Source organism: Sminthopsis crassicaudata, chromosome 2 (genome assembly GCF_048593235.1).
Source record: "Sminthopsis crassicaudata isolate SCR6 chromosome 2, ASM4859323v1, whole genome shotgun sequence".
NCBI classification, from domain to species: domain Eukaryota; kingdom Metazoa; phylum Chordata; class Mammalia; order Dasyuromorphia; family Dasyuridae; genus Sminthopsis; species Sminthopsis crassicaudata.
The window spans coordinates 343,951,644-343,967,329 of record NC_133618.1 but is presented as its reverse complement, the minus strand read 5'-3'; the positions used below and the strand labels follow the sequence as shown (position 1 = coordinate 343,967,329).

Sequence of the window (15,686 nt, the reverse complement as noted above, 5' to 3'; positions counted from 1 at the left end):
GTGGCAGCTCTTTTCATAGTGGCAAGAAACTGGAAACTGAGTGGATGCCCTCAGTTGGCAAATGGCTGAATAAATTATGGCATATGAATGTTAAGGAATATTATTGATCTATAAGAAATGATCAGGAGGATGATTTCAGAAAGAGAGACTTACATGAACTGATGCTGAGTGAAATGAACAGAAACAGGAACTCATTGTACATGGCAACGTCTTTTATATTTTTTATCTTTTCCATGTCTTTTGCTTCCACATTACACTGTTTTGTGTTTTGCTCATTTTGCAACTGGGGGAATACCTAGGGGAGTGAAAGTTCCTATGAGGATAAGTAAAGGAATACGCGTGCCAAGTCTGCATAGTTGGGCTTGAAGCTACAAATGATCCTTCCCCTTTTTCCCTTCCCATAATCTGGGCCTCACTTAGAGAAATGTAAAACTTAAAAAAAAAAAAAAAAGTAGGCAGATGCTTTGGAGCAAGGTACAAGGTACAATGGGTAGAATGGCTGTAAGGTGCTACATGCTATATGATCCTGGCCAAGTTACTTTATCTTGTTGGCTTCAGTTTCCTTCTGTAGAAGGAACTGGTAAACCACTCCAGGATCTTGCCAAGAAAATCCTAAAAGGCATCTGGAAGGACCAGAAACTACTAAACTAACTTAACAGACATGAGGATTATTATAATCGTATACTCCAGGTCACAGTGCTTCTGTTGCGGTGGCAGGAGCAGGATTAGGATTTACAGCAGAGTTCGAAGAAAGCCTGCTATTTAACAGGGAAATCTCAGAAGCGAATTCCCACGTTCTCTCCCGTGGTTATCCTTGACCATGACTTCAGTCACTTCCTAAATTTTTTCACCACAAGTTTTTCTGCCATTATGTTCCACTCTAACCACGAAGCCCTTAGTGGGGTTGCTTAATCAGGTCAAATGCTGGAAGTAATTCAGTGACTGAAGCTTTAGCGGCCGGCGCAGGAACGAGCGGTGCAGCGCAACCGCCGCAATCTGGCCAATCCGGAGCCACGAGGAGCGCGCGGCTGGCGTCAGCTCGCGCGCCAAGCTCGGCGTGCGGGGTGACGTCCACGTTTCGTTGGGCTGAATGGGCTGAGTGCAAGTGGGTGTAGACCGCGAAGGAGGCTCCCGGAAGACTCCTCTCTCGGTAGAAGTTCTGATGGCTGGCATGACGCTCGGAAGGGCCTGGCAACAGATGTCCTGGTTCTATTACCAGTATCTGCTCGTTACCGCGCTCTACATGCTGGAACCCTGGGAGAGGACTGTCTTCAGTATCCTGCTCATTTGGCTGCGGGGGAGGGCAGTGAGGGGCTTGGAGGTGGGCGGGTGGGCGCGGGGTAAGAGCCAGATTCGCGGAGGGGCGGAGGTAACTGTGGCTCGTAGTGAAGTCCTAAAGAGGTCAGACTCCCGGTGCCGAATGGCTGAGAGAATTCCTGCTAGTCTGAGGAAGAAACCTAGACTAGAAAGCGGGCGTGGACCTGTTAAGTGCCTGGAAAATTCTAATGGTACCTGTGGAAGAGAGCCTGGAGAGGGGGGAGTTGAGAGACATGTCCGCGCTGGCGTGCATCCTAGTGGGATGGGGGAGGAGAGGTGGCCAAGTGAGGATGACCGCTGAGAAAAATGCCCAGGGAAGTGAAGATGTTTCGATTTGTGTGGTGGGGTTGGAAGGTCCTGGCCGAGATTGCGAGCGAGAGAGAGGGGAGGGGGATTTGTGAGCAACACCATATAAATCACTTTATCAGCGTTTTCCCCAAGTTTCTAAATAGTTGGTCCAGAAAAAAACCATTTAGATTTACCTTTGTGCGGGATCCGCTTTAAGTCCCAGACTTTATTCATTAACGTTTAACTCTGCAGTATACTATTTATAAATGGTAAAGAAAGGAATTCTTAGTTATATTTGGATTAGAATTAGCAACAAATAATAAGGCTTGCACAGCCCTGACTGAAGGGATTATTTTTGTTGATTTTTCCAGAGGATTTATGTTCTTGACTACCCTACATATAGTTATTTTGTATCCTGCCTTAGTAAGATTCTTTTTGATTTACCATTGTTTTCAATATGTTTTTTCTGGCGGTGGCTTAGTTTTTAAAAGGAACTTGTAAAAGATTATAGTAAAATGCACAAATAGTTTTATTACTATTGTATATAAAATATTTAAATTCATTTAAAACTATGTGGTGATGGAGTCATTGGAGTGGTTTAAAAAAAATTTCATTGATGCCAAATCAGTCTTATAGGGAGAATGTCACTAACATTCCTAGGCCTTTCTGTTAACCCTCCCATAACCTGAACTCCTAAATCCCTTGTTATCTTAGAGATTTCAGGTGATGGGTCAAATTTGGTTCTTTTAAGATAATGGTTTGGAAAGTAATGCTCTCAGTCTCTTAACTTGAAAGTGAAATTTCCAATTCAAATTCCTAGGGAGGATTTCTAGTTCTTTATGAGTTACATGATTTATGGTAGCTTGATTTAAAATGTCTGTCATAGAATTTTGAGGTTTGAAAATATTATTACTTAGAAATTCAAACAAGCAGTTTTTTGAAATTTATGCCCCAGCACCATGTAGTTAGCATGAGTAATTTGAGTGACTAATCTAAAAGAATCTAAAAGGTGTGTTAGCTTTTAATTGGTTGAGGATAATATCAACAACTAAATGATTGGTTTCTCTGGTGTATTCTGTGTTTAGGCACTGCTGAAAACTTTAGTTTCATCACTAGTTGATATGTTTCAGCACATAACTGCATTCATAGGAGTGAATAACTACAGAATTATTGAAAAGACATTTTCAATGAATTCAAAACTGTATTAGAGCTTTGAGACTTAATTAGAAATTCAAAGAGTTCCTAATTGGGTTCCTAATTGATATGTCTACTTGTCCCTTCTAATCTATCTTTCACAAAAACTTCCAAAGTAACCTTAAATCACAGATCAAACCTTGTCACTGCTCTGATCACAAATCTAAAAAAATTTCTCATAGGAAGAAATTGAAAATTTCTTACCTTGGCATTTGTAGCACTTTACAATCAAGTGATCCCTACCTTTCCTTTATTTACTTTATTTACTTTTCTTCATCTTCCTTTGCTTTTCAAATAAATTGAACTACTAAAATTTCCCCAAATTTGACAATCCCTGGGGTTGGATAATATCTAGGTTTGTCTAAGAGTAAAGATAATTTGTCGCTTCATTGCTGTAGAGTGTAGTGTTGTATTGAGAGACCTGTGTACTTGAGGCTTTTGATACACTGGTCCCCAATGAAAGAAGTGTTTTGAGAAGACTTTGAACTAGGGTCTTGTTCCCACTGTTCTCACCTGAAATATCCAAAATCTGTTGCCTAAAACTACACTAGTCCAAGGCTTAGGCTATGAGATAAAAGAGCATTAACAGGAGTGAGAATGCTTACATTGCTGTGCAATACCTCTCTGTCCACTCTTGGATCACAAATTCCCTGGGAAATAGCTAAGGGATTGATTCTTCCTAAATCTTAGTAGCCCAAAACATTGTTAGACATAATTTCTTTTCCTTTAAAAAAAAAATAATGTCATGGGGCAGCTAGGTGGTGCAGTGGATAGAGCACCAGTCCTGAAGTCTGGAGGACCTGAGTTTAAATCTGGCCTCAGACACTTAATACTTCCTAGCTATGTGACCCTGGGCAAGTCACTTAACCCCAATTGCCTTAGCAAAAATAATAATAATGTCTCATTTTCCTCTCCAAGTAATTTTAGCCTTTTTTTAAAAATTAAGTTACAATACCATATTCTGTTCCTTCCTCCCCCTGCCTTTCCCTCAGACAGTAAGCAAGCTAATATAGGGGAAACAATCACTATATCATGTGCAATTGTGTAAAACACTTTTCCATATTATTAGTCATTTTGTAGAGAAATTCAAGCAGAAAGAGGAAATAAGGTGCTTTGATATGTATTCAGACTAGATGGATTACATTTTTCATTTTGAGTTCTTTTAGATCATCTTAGATTGTTATGTTGCTAAGAATGGCTAAGTACATACCTTCTTTTCCTTCCCCACCTCCAAAATTTGTCAGCTTTGTAAATCTGATGGATGTGTTAGGACTCAGAATTTCTTTAGTTTTAAATTCTCTATTGATGATTTGGAGCCTTTTTTCATACGGCTGTTGGTAGATTTCATGTGTGTGTCTGTGTGTATATATATCATAGACTAAACCTTTTTTTTAGTGGGCAGTGGCTTTTAAATTAGTCAACAAGCATCTCTACTTAGGTCTGAGGTATAAAGGAAAGAAAAGAACAGTCTTTGTCCTCAGAGATCTTACAGTCTAATGGGGAGACTCTTTTGTATGTAGGCACATGCAAATAGCTATGTATAAACAGGATATATATATAACTGGATAAAAAGAGAAGACTCTAGTATCAAAAAGTAGAAGTCCTAAAGAGGCTGGGTTCCTGGTGTTGAATGGTGGAGAAGAGTCCTGATAGTCTGAAGGAGAAAAAGTTTCTGGGTTGTTTTTTTTGTTTGTTTGGTTGGTTTTTTTTTGTTTTTTTTTTTTTAATATTTTCCAATTACATGTTAATAAAAACCTTTTTTAACATTCATTTTTGAAATTTTTGAGTTTAAAATTCTCTCCCTTCCTCACCCATTGAAAATACAAGCAGTATGATATCACTTGTGAAGTCATGCAAAATATTTTATCCATGTTACAAAAAAACAAAATTAAGAAAAATTGTTTAAAAAAAAAAAAAAACCTATACAGAAAGTCCAAATCCTACTTCCAGACCCCAGCCCTTAGAGCTCTGGCTTCTGCTTCAGCTCAGGTGGGGCAATAGCAGTAGCACTACTGAAATCACTAGTTGAGGGAATAGGCTGGTCCAGGCACTGAAGCTACCCTAATTCCAGGCCAGAGAGCCCTCTAAGGGGTAGGGTTTTGCAGGTGTGTGGAATTGTCCACCTACTAAGAGAGAACTGGTTATATGTACTTCAGTCTAAACTCAGATTTTCTAAGCTCTCTGGAGCTGGATAGGACTTTTTATGAGTCCTTTGGAATTGTCTTGATCAGAGCTCCTGTCATTGTTGATTATTCTTAGAAACATGAATTGCTATCACTGTACATTGTTCCCCTAGTTCTATTCACTTGACTTTATATGAGTTTACATAGATCTTTCCATGTTTTTCTCTAATCATCCTTCTCGACATTTTTTAAAGCATAAGAGTCTTCCATCACAATCACATGCCACAACTTGTTTAGCCCTTTTCCAATTAATGGACATTCCCTCAATTTCCAATTTCTTTTTGTGCCACTACAAAAAAGAAAAACACTTCTATAAAGTTTTTATACACTATACAATTTTTGTACATGTGCACTGTTCTCTGGGGTACAGACCTAGGAGTAGTCAAAGAATATGCATAGTTCTATAACCCTTTGGGCATACTTCCAAATTGTTCTCCAGAATGGTTGGATCTGTTTACAGCTCTACCAACTGCTTCATTTAGTGTACTTATTTTCTGTCATCTCGTCTAGCTTTTGTCATTTTTGATAAGTAAGGTTTGGTTTCTTTTGAAAACTCCATATTCATATGCTTTGACAATTTATCAGTTGTAATTAGTCTCTGGCTTTCTTATTTCAGCTTGAAGTATATTAAATTCTACTCCATCTCATTTTTAATTCTATGTGTGTCTTTCTGTTTCAAGTGTCTCTCATAAACAACCTATCAATGAATTTTGAATACATTTGGTTATCTGCTTCCATTTTTATGGATAAGTACATTCCCATTTATATTCAATTATTATTAGTAGCTATGCATTTTCCTCTGTCATATTTTCTTTTGTTAATCCTTCTCTCCCTTTTTATATTTTTCCTCCCCAAAAGTCTGGTTTATGTCTGACCACTGCCTTTCTTAATCTGCCTCTTTCTCTTATCCCTTTTTCCTCCTAATTATCCTGTTGAATAAAAGAGATTTTTATACACAGCTGAGTATGTAGATTCTTTGATTCTGTTGCAGTGAGAATGAGATTCAAGCATTGCCCATCACCACTTCATTTCCTCCTTCACTCTAAAGCTCTACCCTGTGTGTCTCTTTTATGTAAGATAATCTCCATTCTGCTTTTCCCTTCTCCTTTCTCTCAGTGCATCCCTCTTTCTTACCCCTAAATTTTTTTTTAGATCATCCCAACATAATTCACTCATTCTTGTGCCCTCTGCCTATGTAGTCTATATCTAAGTCTCTGAGGAGGACTCTCTGGGGCAAAGACAAGATTTATACACATAAAAAACTACAAGTGGATTGGACCACAACACGGTCATTCTTAGATCTTGAGTAGGAGTTTTCATGGTTGGCATTTCTTGGAACAATTTAGGCATTTTGGTGTCTTGTGGAATGTAGTTGTTCAGGGGGAAATAGAATCAGAGTTGGAATGGCAGGAACAGGTGTGCAGAATTTGATTTGCATTTAGCAGTTAAAACAAAGGAATTATGTGCATGGCAGGATGTATGATGAATGACTCTCAGGTCCCTGGGAAATAGGGGGAGCTCCAACAAATATTAGTTAATATGAAAATCATAAATCCCTCAATGAATACCCCCCTGCTGGTCAAATCAATACACTTTGTCCTACAGGATGAGGTCATACATACATACATTATTTTAAAGTTGGTTAGAGGGAAATGTTGAGAGAGTGTGGTTTGTTCTTCTATCTTGGCTCCACCCTACTAGAATTGCTTATTCCAAAAAAAAAAAAAAAAATTTATTTTTAAACTTTTAAAATTATTTTATTTCCTGGTTATTGAATTAGTAACTTTTTACTTCACAATTATCATATAATTTTATATTTCTGACTTTCTAGAATGTTAAAAAAAATTTTTAGATGATTGAGCTATTTGGAACTTTAAATTTAGTGCATGATGTGAGATGATTTAATTCTTATGTTTAGCCAGTCCTTCCCCTATTTAAAAAACAACAACAAAAAAAAAAAAACCTGTCAATTTCCTTCTTCCTTTTTTTTTGTGGCATTGAATCTATCAAACACTATTATGTAACCTTATTTCTAGTTCATCTTTCCAGTGGATCTGTTTTTCTATTTTAAACCTAAAACTAGATAACTGAAAGGGCAAAATACTTAACCTTGGGCAGTCACTTCATTTGTAAATGCCCTAGTGTTACTCTGCAGCTCTTTCCATTGCCAGTCTCTCCTAATTCCCAGGGCTTCAGAGAATTCTCTGGTCATTGCCCTTTGTGGTATAAACTAACTTTAACCCAGCTTACCTCTTCTGAGATCTTCAGTGGTCTCTAGCTATGATTTCTCAAACCGTAGTTTAATAACCGATAGCACACTCAAGGACAGCCATGTGTAAACTTAAAGTTTTTTTATTATATTTGCTCATATATTGCCCTGACCTATTAACTCTCTTGTGGACACCAGGTCTGGGAGAGATCCACAGGCTCACTACCTGGCTCCTTACCTCTCAGCTATCCATCCTCTCAGTTTCCCCAGGACAAAGAGGCTGACTTCTTGCTGTACCAGGCTTAAGTAGAGTCTGTAAGGTCATACACACAGCCAATCAGAGAAGGAGACATTCCCATTATTGAGGCTATTTTACTACAATATAACTTATATAATTGGCTTTTGTAACCTTTTTTAATAATTTCCCTCAATATACTTAACTTTATGTGCTTTTATTTTATAACATGAATTGGTATTTGGATTGGAATTGTTCATAAATTTAGGAAATACTGACATAATTTCATATAGTAGAAGTGCACAAAAATATGTACTATATGGTTCTATATAACTGATGAGGTTCGGTTCACCTCAATTCCCAGTCAGGGAGCCAAAAAATGATAAGGTTTGGATCCCCTCAGTTCCCAGTCAGGGGGCCAAAAATGATAAGACACAGTGCAAGTCTGCTGGAACTCTGTCTTCCCAGAAATCAGCCGGAGTCAGGATCACTAAACGTCTTTATTCTTGATCTTTTACGGTCAAGGTCAGGGAATTAGGCCTAGCAATCTCACACACACACCTTCCTCCCTCAAACGCCAGGAGAGACTGACTCAGCGTCCCAGTCTCAATTTCCTTTTCCTCCTCCTACTCCTCCCACACATCACTTCCCCTTCTTTGTCCCACCAATCAAGTCAGCCCAGAACAGCTGGGGAGGGTCAACCTTCAAACAAGTTAATAGGGAATTGTCCAATTGGCAATTAGTCTCATGTGCTTTATTATCCAAGTGCATTGCTCAGTTCTAGCCCTTTATACAAGTCCTTCCTAAATGAATTTACAAACCTAAAAAGTTAAAGTGGCAAAAGTAATTTATTATTAGAACTGAGAAGTTAACTTTTGCAGGCTGACTTTCTTAGTGGCAGGTCCCAACAGAGAAGTAAAAATCTGGCAGAGAAAGTTTCTAGCAAAAAAAAAAAAATCTTGACAGAGAGGTGAATAATAAGGGCTTAAGCATTCCCCCCAATGTCCGAGAAAGAGAGTGAGAGTTTTAAGGCTCCCCTTATCATAACCATGTTTATTAATCATTTCCCCCTTTATTTTATTTCTCCTTCATGTCTGTACTTAGTGGATCTGTGGATTCCTGTAGATCTGTGTTAGTACTCCCTTCATTGTTAGAAATTGTAACTCATTCTGTGCCATTCTTGGCCATATCCTACCATAAATTTTCTGCAGGCAATTTAGGATCATTAAATTTAGATCTAGAAAGTATCTCAGATGTTTTTTAGTCTAACCCCCTTATTTTACAGTTGAAATTAAAATTAAGAGACGCCCAAAAGTAGTAAGCATGAGAAGCAAGATTGGATCAAGATATATGCATCCTTCTAGGTCTCCTACTAGATATCAGTACATCTATTTATCTTGCTGCTTCTGTGCAAGTTATTGACTAACTCCATTATATGTCTCCTTATTGACTTTTTAATGAACCATAATTTTATATTTATCTTCATTGAGAGTCTATTTATGTCTTGATGTTGTATCAAAATATTTCATTATTGAATTTGTTGTCAATTAACTGTTTAGGGAACTCACTTTAAGTTATAAATTATACATGAGTTACCTATGTAAATGGGTGGAAGGATTTCCTTATACCAATGAAATCACAGAGCTAGATTAAAAAAAAAATTTACATATCCTAGTATTTATGAAAACTACTACTTCCATTTTTGTTGTTAAATTTTCTGCATATTCTAGATGAGCCAGAATTTCATCAATGAATAGAAATAATTAATTTGCTAATGTCTATTCAATTCACTAATTTTTAGGACTGGGCTTCCTTATCTCTGAAAAAACATGGGCTATTTAATAGGCCTCATTACATAGGTTCTTTGATCTGCCTCTTGCCAACAAGGCTGTTTGGGGCCCTCTTTTTTTTTTTTTTTTTTTTTTTTCTGAGGCAGTTGGGGTTAAGTGACTTGCCCAGAGTCACACAGTTAGGAAATGTTAAGTGTCTTAGGTCAGATTTGAACTTAGGTCCTCAAGGCTAGAGCTTTTAGGCACTGTGCCACTTAGGTGCCTTCTTTCTAAATAACTTGTTGGCCTCTTCCCTATTATTCCTTGGGGCTTGTCCACTACTCATTTGTGCTGAAATCATTAAATGGCAAAGAAGCCCACTACAACTAAGAACTTGGACTCAAGAGAAATACTTCTGCCTTCTCAGGAGCTGGAATGACAAGCATATGCAACCACAAGTTTAAATTTTTTTCCTTAATGGCATTTTTAGGACTGTCAGGTATCAATATCCTTTCTTTGCTCCTTTTTAAAATGGAAAAGCCATTACTACATTACATAATGCTGGCCTTTGGTTTCAAATCAAACCATTCAGATCAAAGAAAATTTCTGCTTTTTTGCCATTTAATGATTTCAGCACAAATAAGTTTTATTTTATCAAAAGTCTTCTGTATCTAATATGATAACTAGGCCTGTGATGTCTTTGGTATAGGAAATTTCATTCACCAATAAAAAGTAGCCAAGAACACTTAAGTGGCCAGCAGTCTATCTCCTCAGACATAATTTCTCTGATATAATGATATAGCTTCTTATTGTTTTTAATCAAATTAGTTATATTAAGAAAACATGGAAACAATTCATATGTTCATATCTCTGGGCCAGTGATTTCAGAGGTACAGGGAATCCTTGATAAGGAAATCCTTTCTTTCACAGGGCAGATTGACCACTTGTCTATAGTGTCTTGGTATATAGAGCACTGGGCCTAAAGGCAAAAATACCTGAATTTAAATCTAGCCTCAAACATTTACTGGCTTATGATTTTGGCCAAGACATTTAATCTCTATTTGCCCCAGTTTTCTCCATAATAAACTGGGAACAATAATAGTACATATCATCCAAGAGATGATAATATTGTGGGGATCAAATGAGATATTAGTTGTGTTGATTAAAGTGCTCAACACAAAGAGGCATTATTTAAATTTTAGCTATGTCATTGTTATCTTTATCTTCATCATGATCATCTCTCCTTCCTTTCTGATTTTTCCTCATAGAAATTACCCCAAAATATTTTTTCTCCTTACGCCTTCTCTCTTTTCCTTCCCTGTTGAATTTACTGTGAATATAGAAGACATTTACCATGAATTCCAGTAGAATATAACTTAAATAATTTTCTTTCCTAGATTCCCATTTTTCACTGTCTACTATCCTTCCCCTAAGGCCAACTCTCCCTCACCTTAAAAAACCTTTTCTAGATCTATCATGCCCTCAAACTATTATTTTACATCTTTATCCTTTCTCAGTCAAATCCTAGAAAAAGCTAGGTTTCTGGTTTTCTTTTCTCAGCTACTCCTTAATCTCTTGCATTCTAGCTTCAGATATTCAACTGAAACATCTTTTTTCAAAGGTAGTCTCTTAATTGCCAAACCAGATTCTTTTCTCTGTGTCCATTCTTCTCAGATTGTTTGCTGCATTTGACATTTAACATCCCTCTTTTTCTGGATTCTCTGGCCTCTAGACTTTTGAAATGTCACACTTCTATTTTTTTCATTTTGTTTAACTATTCCTTCTCTATCTTCTTTGCTTACTGACCTATAACTGATTTAATGATGAAATTGGAGACCCAATTTTCTCTTCTCAGACCTCCAGATGATCTTTTTTGTGTGGCTTTCAAAGCTTTCCCATATTTCCTCTGACATCTGGGAGAAAATAGATTTCTCCACTTCAGCCTTAGCCAGGATTGAGATATTTCTTAAGCACAAACTTTTGGAGTCACTTAACTGCATTCTTATCTTGATCTATAGTCCTAAAAGGCAGGGCCATACCCTGGGCAATCCCAGACCAGTCCCCTATTTCTCAAAGAAACTGGGTGGCCCTCCTGCCTTAGAGCAGTGGCTGCCACGGCTCTTTTAATTGAAGAAGCCTCAAAACTAACCTTGGGACAGCCAATAGAGGTTTTACCCTCTACCAGATTCAGAGCATTTTAGAAGCCAAAGGGCATCAGTGGTTTGCTGGTGAGAGGCTTTCTAGATATCAGGCTCTCCTACCTGATCTGACTCTCCCGGTGTCACACTCTTAATCCTGCCACCCTGCTCCCTGACACCACCCAGTTGGAGACATCATTCATAATTGTGAACAAGCTTTAGGTTTTGTCTACTCCAGCCAACCTAACGTAAGGGACATTCCTCTTGACAACCCAAATGGTATTTACCTGGTTTATAGATGGGTTGAACTTTCTTGGAAATAGGGTTGTGGATCTAGCTGCTGGGGTTGCTGCATGTCACCCCTGGTTTTGATCCTCCAGCTCCCTATTCTTAAAACTCCTCCTTATAGTCCACCAGAACAAGCATCCTTAAGCCAACTTTTAGCTGTTAAACCTTCCTCCTCTCCTGAAGTCCATTCATAGAAGAGGCACATACTCAGGGGACATTGGTTTCAAGTTTTTGAAATGAGAACTTTGCAAGACAGTTTGGAAAAGGAAAATCAAATTATCTAAAGAAAACTCGTTAAAAAAATACATTTGATAAAATGGGAAAAGCATATAATAACTCAGTCCAAAAAAGTATGAAAAAGAAACCAATTCACTGAAAAACAGAATTTGTGAAATGGAAAAAATGCAATGAACAAGACACCTCATTTAAAAGTTAAGTTGGCCAAATACAAAAGGAGATTTTAAAAAAAGCTAACTGAAGAAAATAATTCACTAAAAATTAGAATTGAACATGTGGAAGTGAATGACCCAATGAGACTTCAAGAATCAGTCAAATAAAACCCAAAAAATTTTTTAAAAATAAATAGAAGAAAATGTAAAATACCTCATTGGAAAAACAACTGACCTGTCCTAGTAGGTCTAGGAGAGTCATTATAAGAATTATTGAACTTCCTGAAAACCATGATAGAAAGAAAAAAAGAGCCTAGACATCATCTTTCAGGAAATCATCAAAGAAAACTGCCCTGATGTTCTAGAACCAGCCATTGAAAGAATTCACCCACCTCCTGAAAGAGATCCCAAAATGAAAACTCCAAGGAACATGGTAGCTAAATTCTAGAATTATCGAATCAAGGAGAAAATATTGCAAGCAGCCAGAAAGAAACAATTCAAATATCGAGGAGCCACAATCAGGATTACCCAGGACCTAGCAGCTTCCACTTTAAAATATTAAAGGGCATGGAATCAGATATTCTGAAAGGCAAAAGAACTTGGATTGCAGCCAAGAATTAACTAGCCAGCAAAAGTGAGCATTATTTTTCAGGGAATTTTGTTCATTTTTGATGAAAAGAACAGAGCTGAATAGAAAATTTGATCTTCAAAAACAGAACTCAAGAGAAGCATAAAAAAGGTAAAAAGAAAAGAAAAAAAACCTTTTCTTTAAAAATTAAAAAACTTATATCCCTATATGGGAAGATGATATGTTTAATTCTTGAGATCTGTATCTCTGTTTTGGGTGCAGGCATAATTTGATTTTGTTATGATGATATAAAAAAGAAACTAGAGGGAGGAAACTTACTGGAAGAAGAGTTACATGAAATGAAAATGGGGTAAATTACTTCTCATGAAGAGGCAAAAAGACCTATTATAATTGAGGGAAAGAAGAAAGGGGGGTGAGCATTATGTGAATCTTAACTCTCATCAGATTTGGCCCAGAGAGAATATCAGACACATTTAGCTTCAAGAGAAGCTTGTCTCATCCTATAGGGAAGTAGGAGAGGAAAGGGGGAGGCTAAGTAATAGGATGGACAACAGAAGTACAGTGGGAAAGGTATAAGAAAGAGGGAAGAACTGAGACACCAATACACTGTTGGTGGAATTGTGAACTGATTCAACCATTCTGGAGAGCAGTTTGGAACTATGTTCAAAGAGCTATCAAACTCTGCATATCCTTTGATCCAGCAATGTTTCTACTGGACATATACCTAAAGAGATCATAAAGGAGGGAAAGGGACCCACATGTTCAAAAATGGGAGCAGAGTATGGATTACAACCTAGCATTTTCATTCTTTTTGTTGTTGTTTGCTTAATTTTGTTCTCATTTTTTTTTTCCTTTTTGATGTGATTTGTTTCTTGTGCAGCATGATAATTGTATAAGTATATACACATATAATCAATTTAACTTTTTTTTTAATTAAAGATTTTTATTTGCAAACCCCCTAGATGGCAGGTAGTCCAATACATGTTAAATATGTTAAAATATATGTTAAATCCAATATATTAACATATTTTAACATGTTTAACATATATTGGATTACTTGCCATTTAGGGGAAGGGGAAAAATTATCCATACATATGTTTTGAAAATAAAAGGCTTTAATAAATACATACGTATATAAAATAAATACATAGTATTAAAAAGGACACCAGCTACAAAGCAATTTTCAGGTTCATTTATTTAAAGGCTCTGAATATGTTATTTAAATTTGCAAATCTGAAAATTGAGATGTTTGGGCTATCTAGTCTTTTCTAGTTATTGATTTATAATCCTTAAATTATGTCCCTGAGGTACTCCCTGATTCACTTTTATCATATCACCCAGGAAAGAGATAATAAAATAACAAATAAAATGATAATTAAAAAATTATCAGTAGTTCAGTTTTGTATAGATTTAATTAGTTTGTTGGGGGTAGATTTGATTAGGGCAGATTTTTACTCAGTTTTTGCTCAATTATTTTTTATTTATTCATGTTCTCCCTAAAGTTCACCACAGAGAGACTACCTATTTTACTGAAGGCCTTCCTTCATTTCTCCTAACATCATGAGATTGTTCTTGCTAACTATTTGCCATCTTTCTATTGCCTACCCTATCTTCTCTTCCAATTTATTGATAACATGCCTTACTCTTGTTCTAGTTGGCTATATTTTGCATTATGCTCACATTCACTTTACAATTCTTCATGGTGGCCCTCAGTGTGATATTCATTTTTAGTTCTTTACAGGTAGTGGTATTACAAATTTGCTGTCATACAGAAGTAACTTAGCATAAACTGAAGATGTATTTATGGTCTAAATTTGTAACATTGCTTTACTTAAAATTACATCCTGTATTAGTTTATGATGCTTTGCCACTTGTGATTATTTTAGTATAAAATGCTGCAGTTTACAAAGAAAAAACATTCCTTGTTTTAAAATTTTGAGTTTACTTTTTTACATTGCACACTTTTATATATTTTAAATTATCTTTGTTAAAATTCTCGATTGTACTAAGAGAAATAATCTAATAGTTTTCCTTAATTACAACTCAGATTCCTTGCTGATTTCCATCGTTGGAATGGCATTATACACTGGATATATCTTCATGCCTCAACATATCTTGGCAATATTACATTACTTTGAAATTGTACAGTGATACAGTGTGCTCAAGAAGCAACAGACCAGAGATTCATTGCAAGGAAGAAACAACCTCCCTTGGTTAAAATGAGACTTCAGCAGATTCTAGACATGTTATTAATATAAAGACTAAATTTCATATTATTAGGACAAGGAAGTAATGCTGATTCATGTGTTATATTAATTATTCAAGTATTCCCTTCCTGCAATAGTTTTGTCTATTTTGACGTTGTGGTTCTTTGTATTCTAAATATCAGTATTTTCTTAACTTTTGAAACTGACTATTGTTTGTAAAAGCTTTTCTTAATGTAACATCGAGTAAATTTTGATTGCCTTCTATTTTTTAATCTGAGATCATGAGTTAGGCCTCTTGCTTCGGCAGTTGTCTGGCACAAAAATCCACCTGAATATATTTATAGTCCAAAATTTTGTAGAAGTAACGACAAGATAAAATGAGAATATTCTAATTAAGAGACTTCTTTGTAAGTTTGATTAGTTTCTGCTGTCTAGATTGTGCTCAATACAAAACATTCATTTTGCTTTAGTGCTATTTTTAAAAATTCTTTCTCCCCTTAATAGTAGAAGAGCAAAGATCCCTTCTAGAATACCTAACTTAATAAAAGTTTGGAAAAGTAATTAACTTAGTTAAAATCATTATTTATGGAATGCTGAAATCATGTAGTACTTTTATTAAAGTAGTAAAGATCATCCTAAATGATATTGCTAAACATTGTAATCCTATAAAATTTAATTTCAGTGTTGTCTTTGGCACTTAAAAAAAAAAAAAAGAGCATATTACTGTTCAGAGTGCATAATTAGCAAAACTATAATCCAAGAAGCTTTACAAACTTGTTAAAAAAAAAAAAAAGAAAGCATTTCACACTTTGTGATGTATGTGTATGTTACATGTGTTGTAAAAAAAATTATATTTCTAAAATGTTTTAAATTAATCTTA

At 36.0% G+C, this 15,686-nt stretch overlaps 1 protein-coding gene across 1 annotated transcript; it reads left to right on the top strand.

Moving 5' to 3' along the window:
* The first annotated feature begins 203 nt into the window (after positions 1-203).
* Positions 204-15,367, top strand: LOC141556475 (serine palmitoyltransferase small subunit A-like). Its single transcript, XM_074290623.1, has 2 exons — positions 204-1,274; positions 14,647-15,367. Exons 1-2 carry the CDS (start codon positions 1,163-1,165, stop codon positions 14,748-14,750), a joined length of 216 nt encoding a protein of 71 aa, XP_074146724.1. The 5' UTR covers positions 204-1,162; the 3' UTR covers positions 14,751-15,367.
* The last annotated feature ends 319 nt before the right edge of the window (positions 15,368-15,686 follow it).

Bases quoted from the DNA above. Each gene is read 5' to 3' on its own strand.
- LOC141556475 (XM_074290623.1), top strand. From the start codon at position 1,163: ATGGCTGGCATGACGCTCGGAAGGGCCTGGCAACAGATGTCCTGGTTC. The intron at 1,275-14,646 runs GTATCCTGCTCA...ATTACAACTCAG, and splicing joins CTGGGAGAGGACTGTCTTCA to ATTCCTTGCTGATTTCCATC.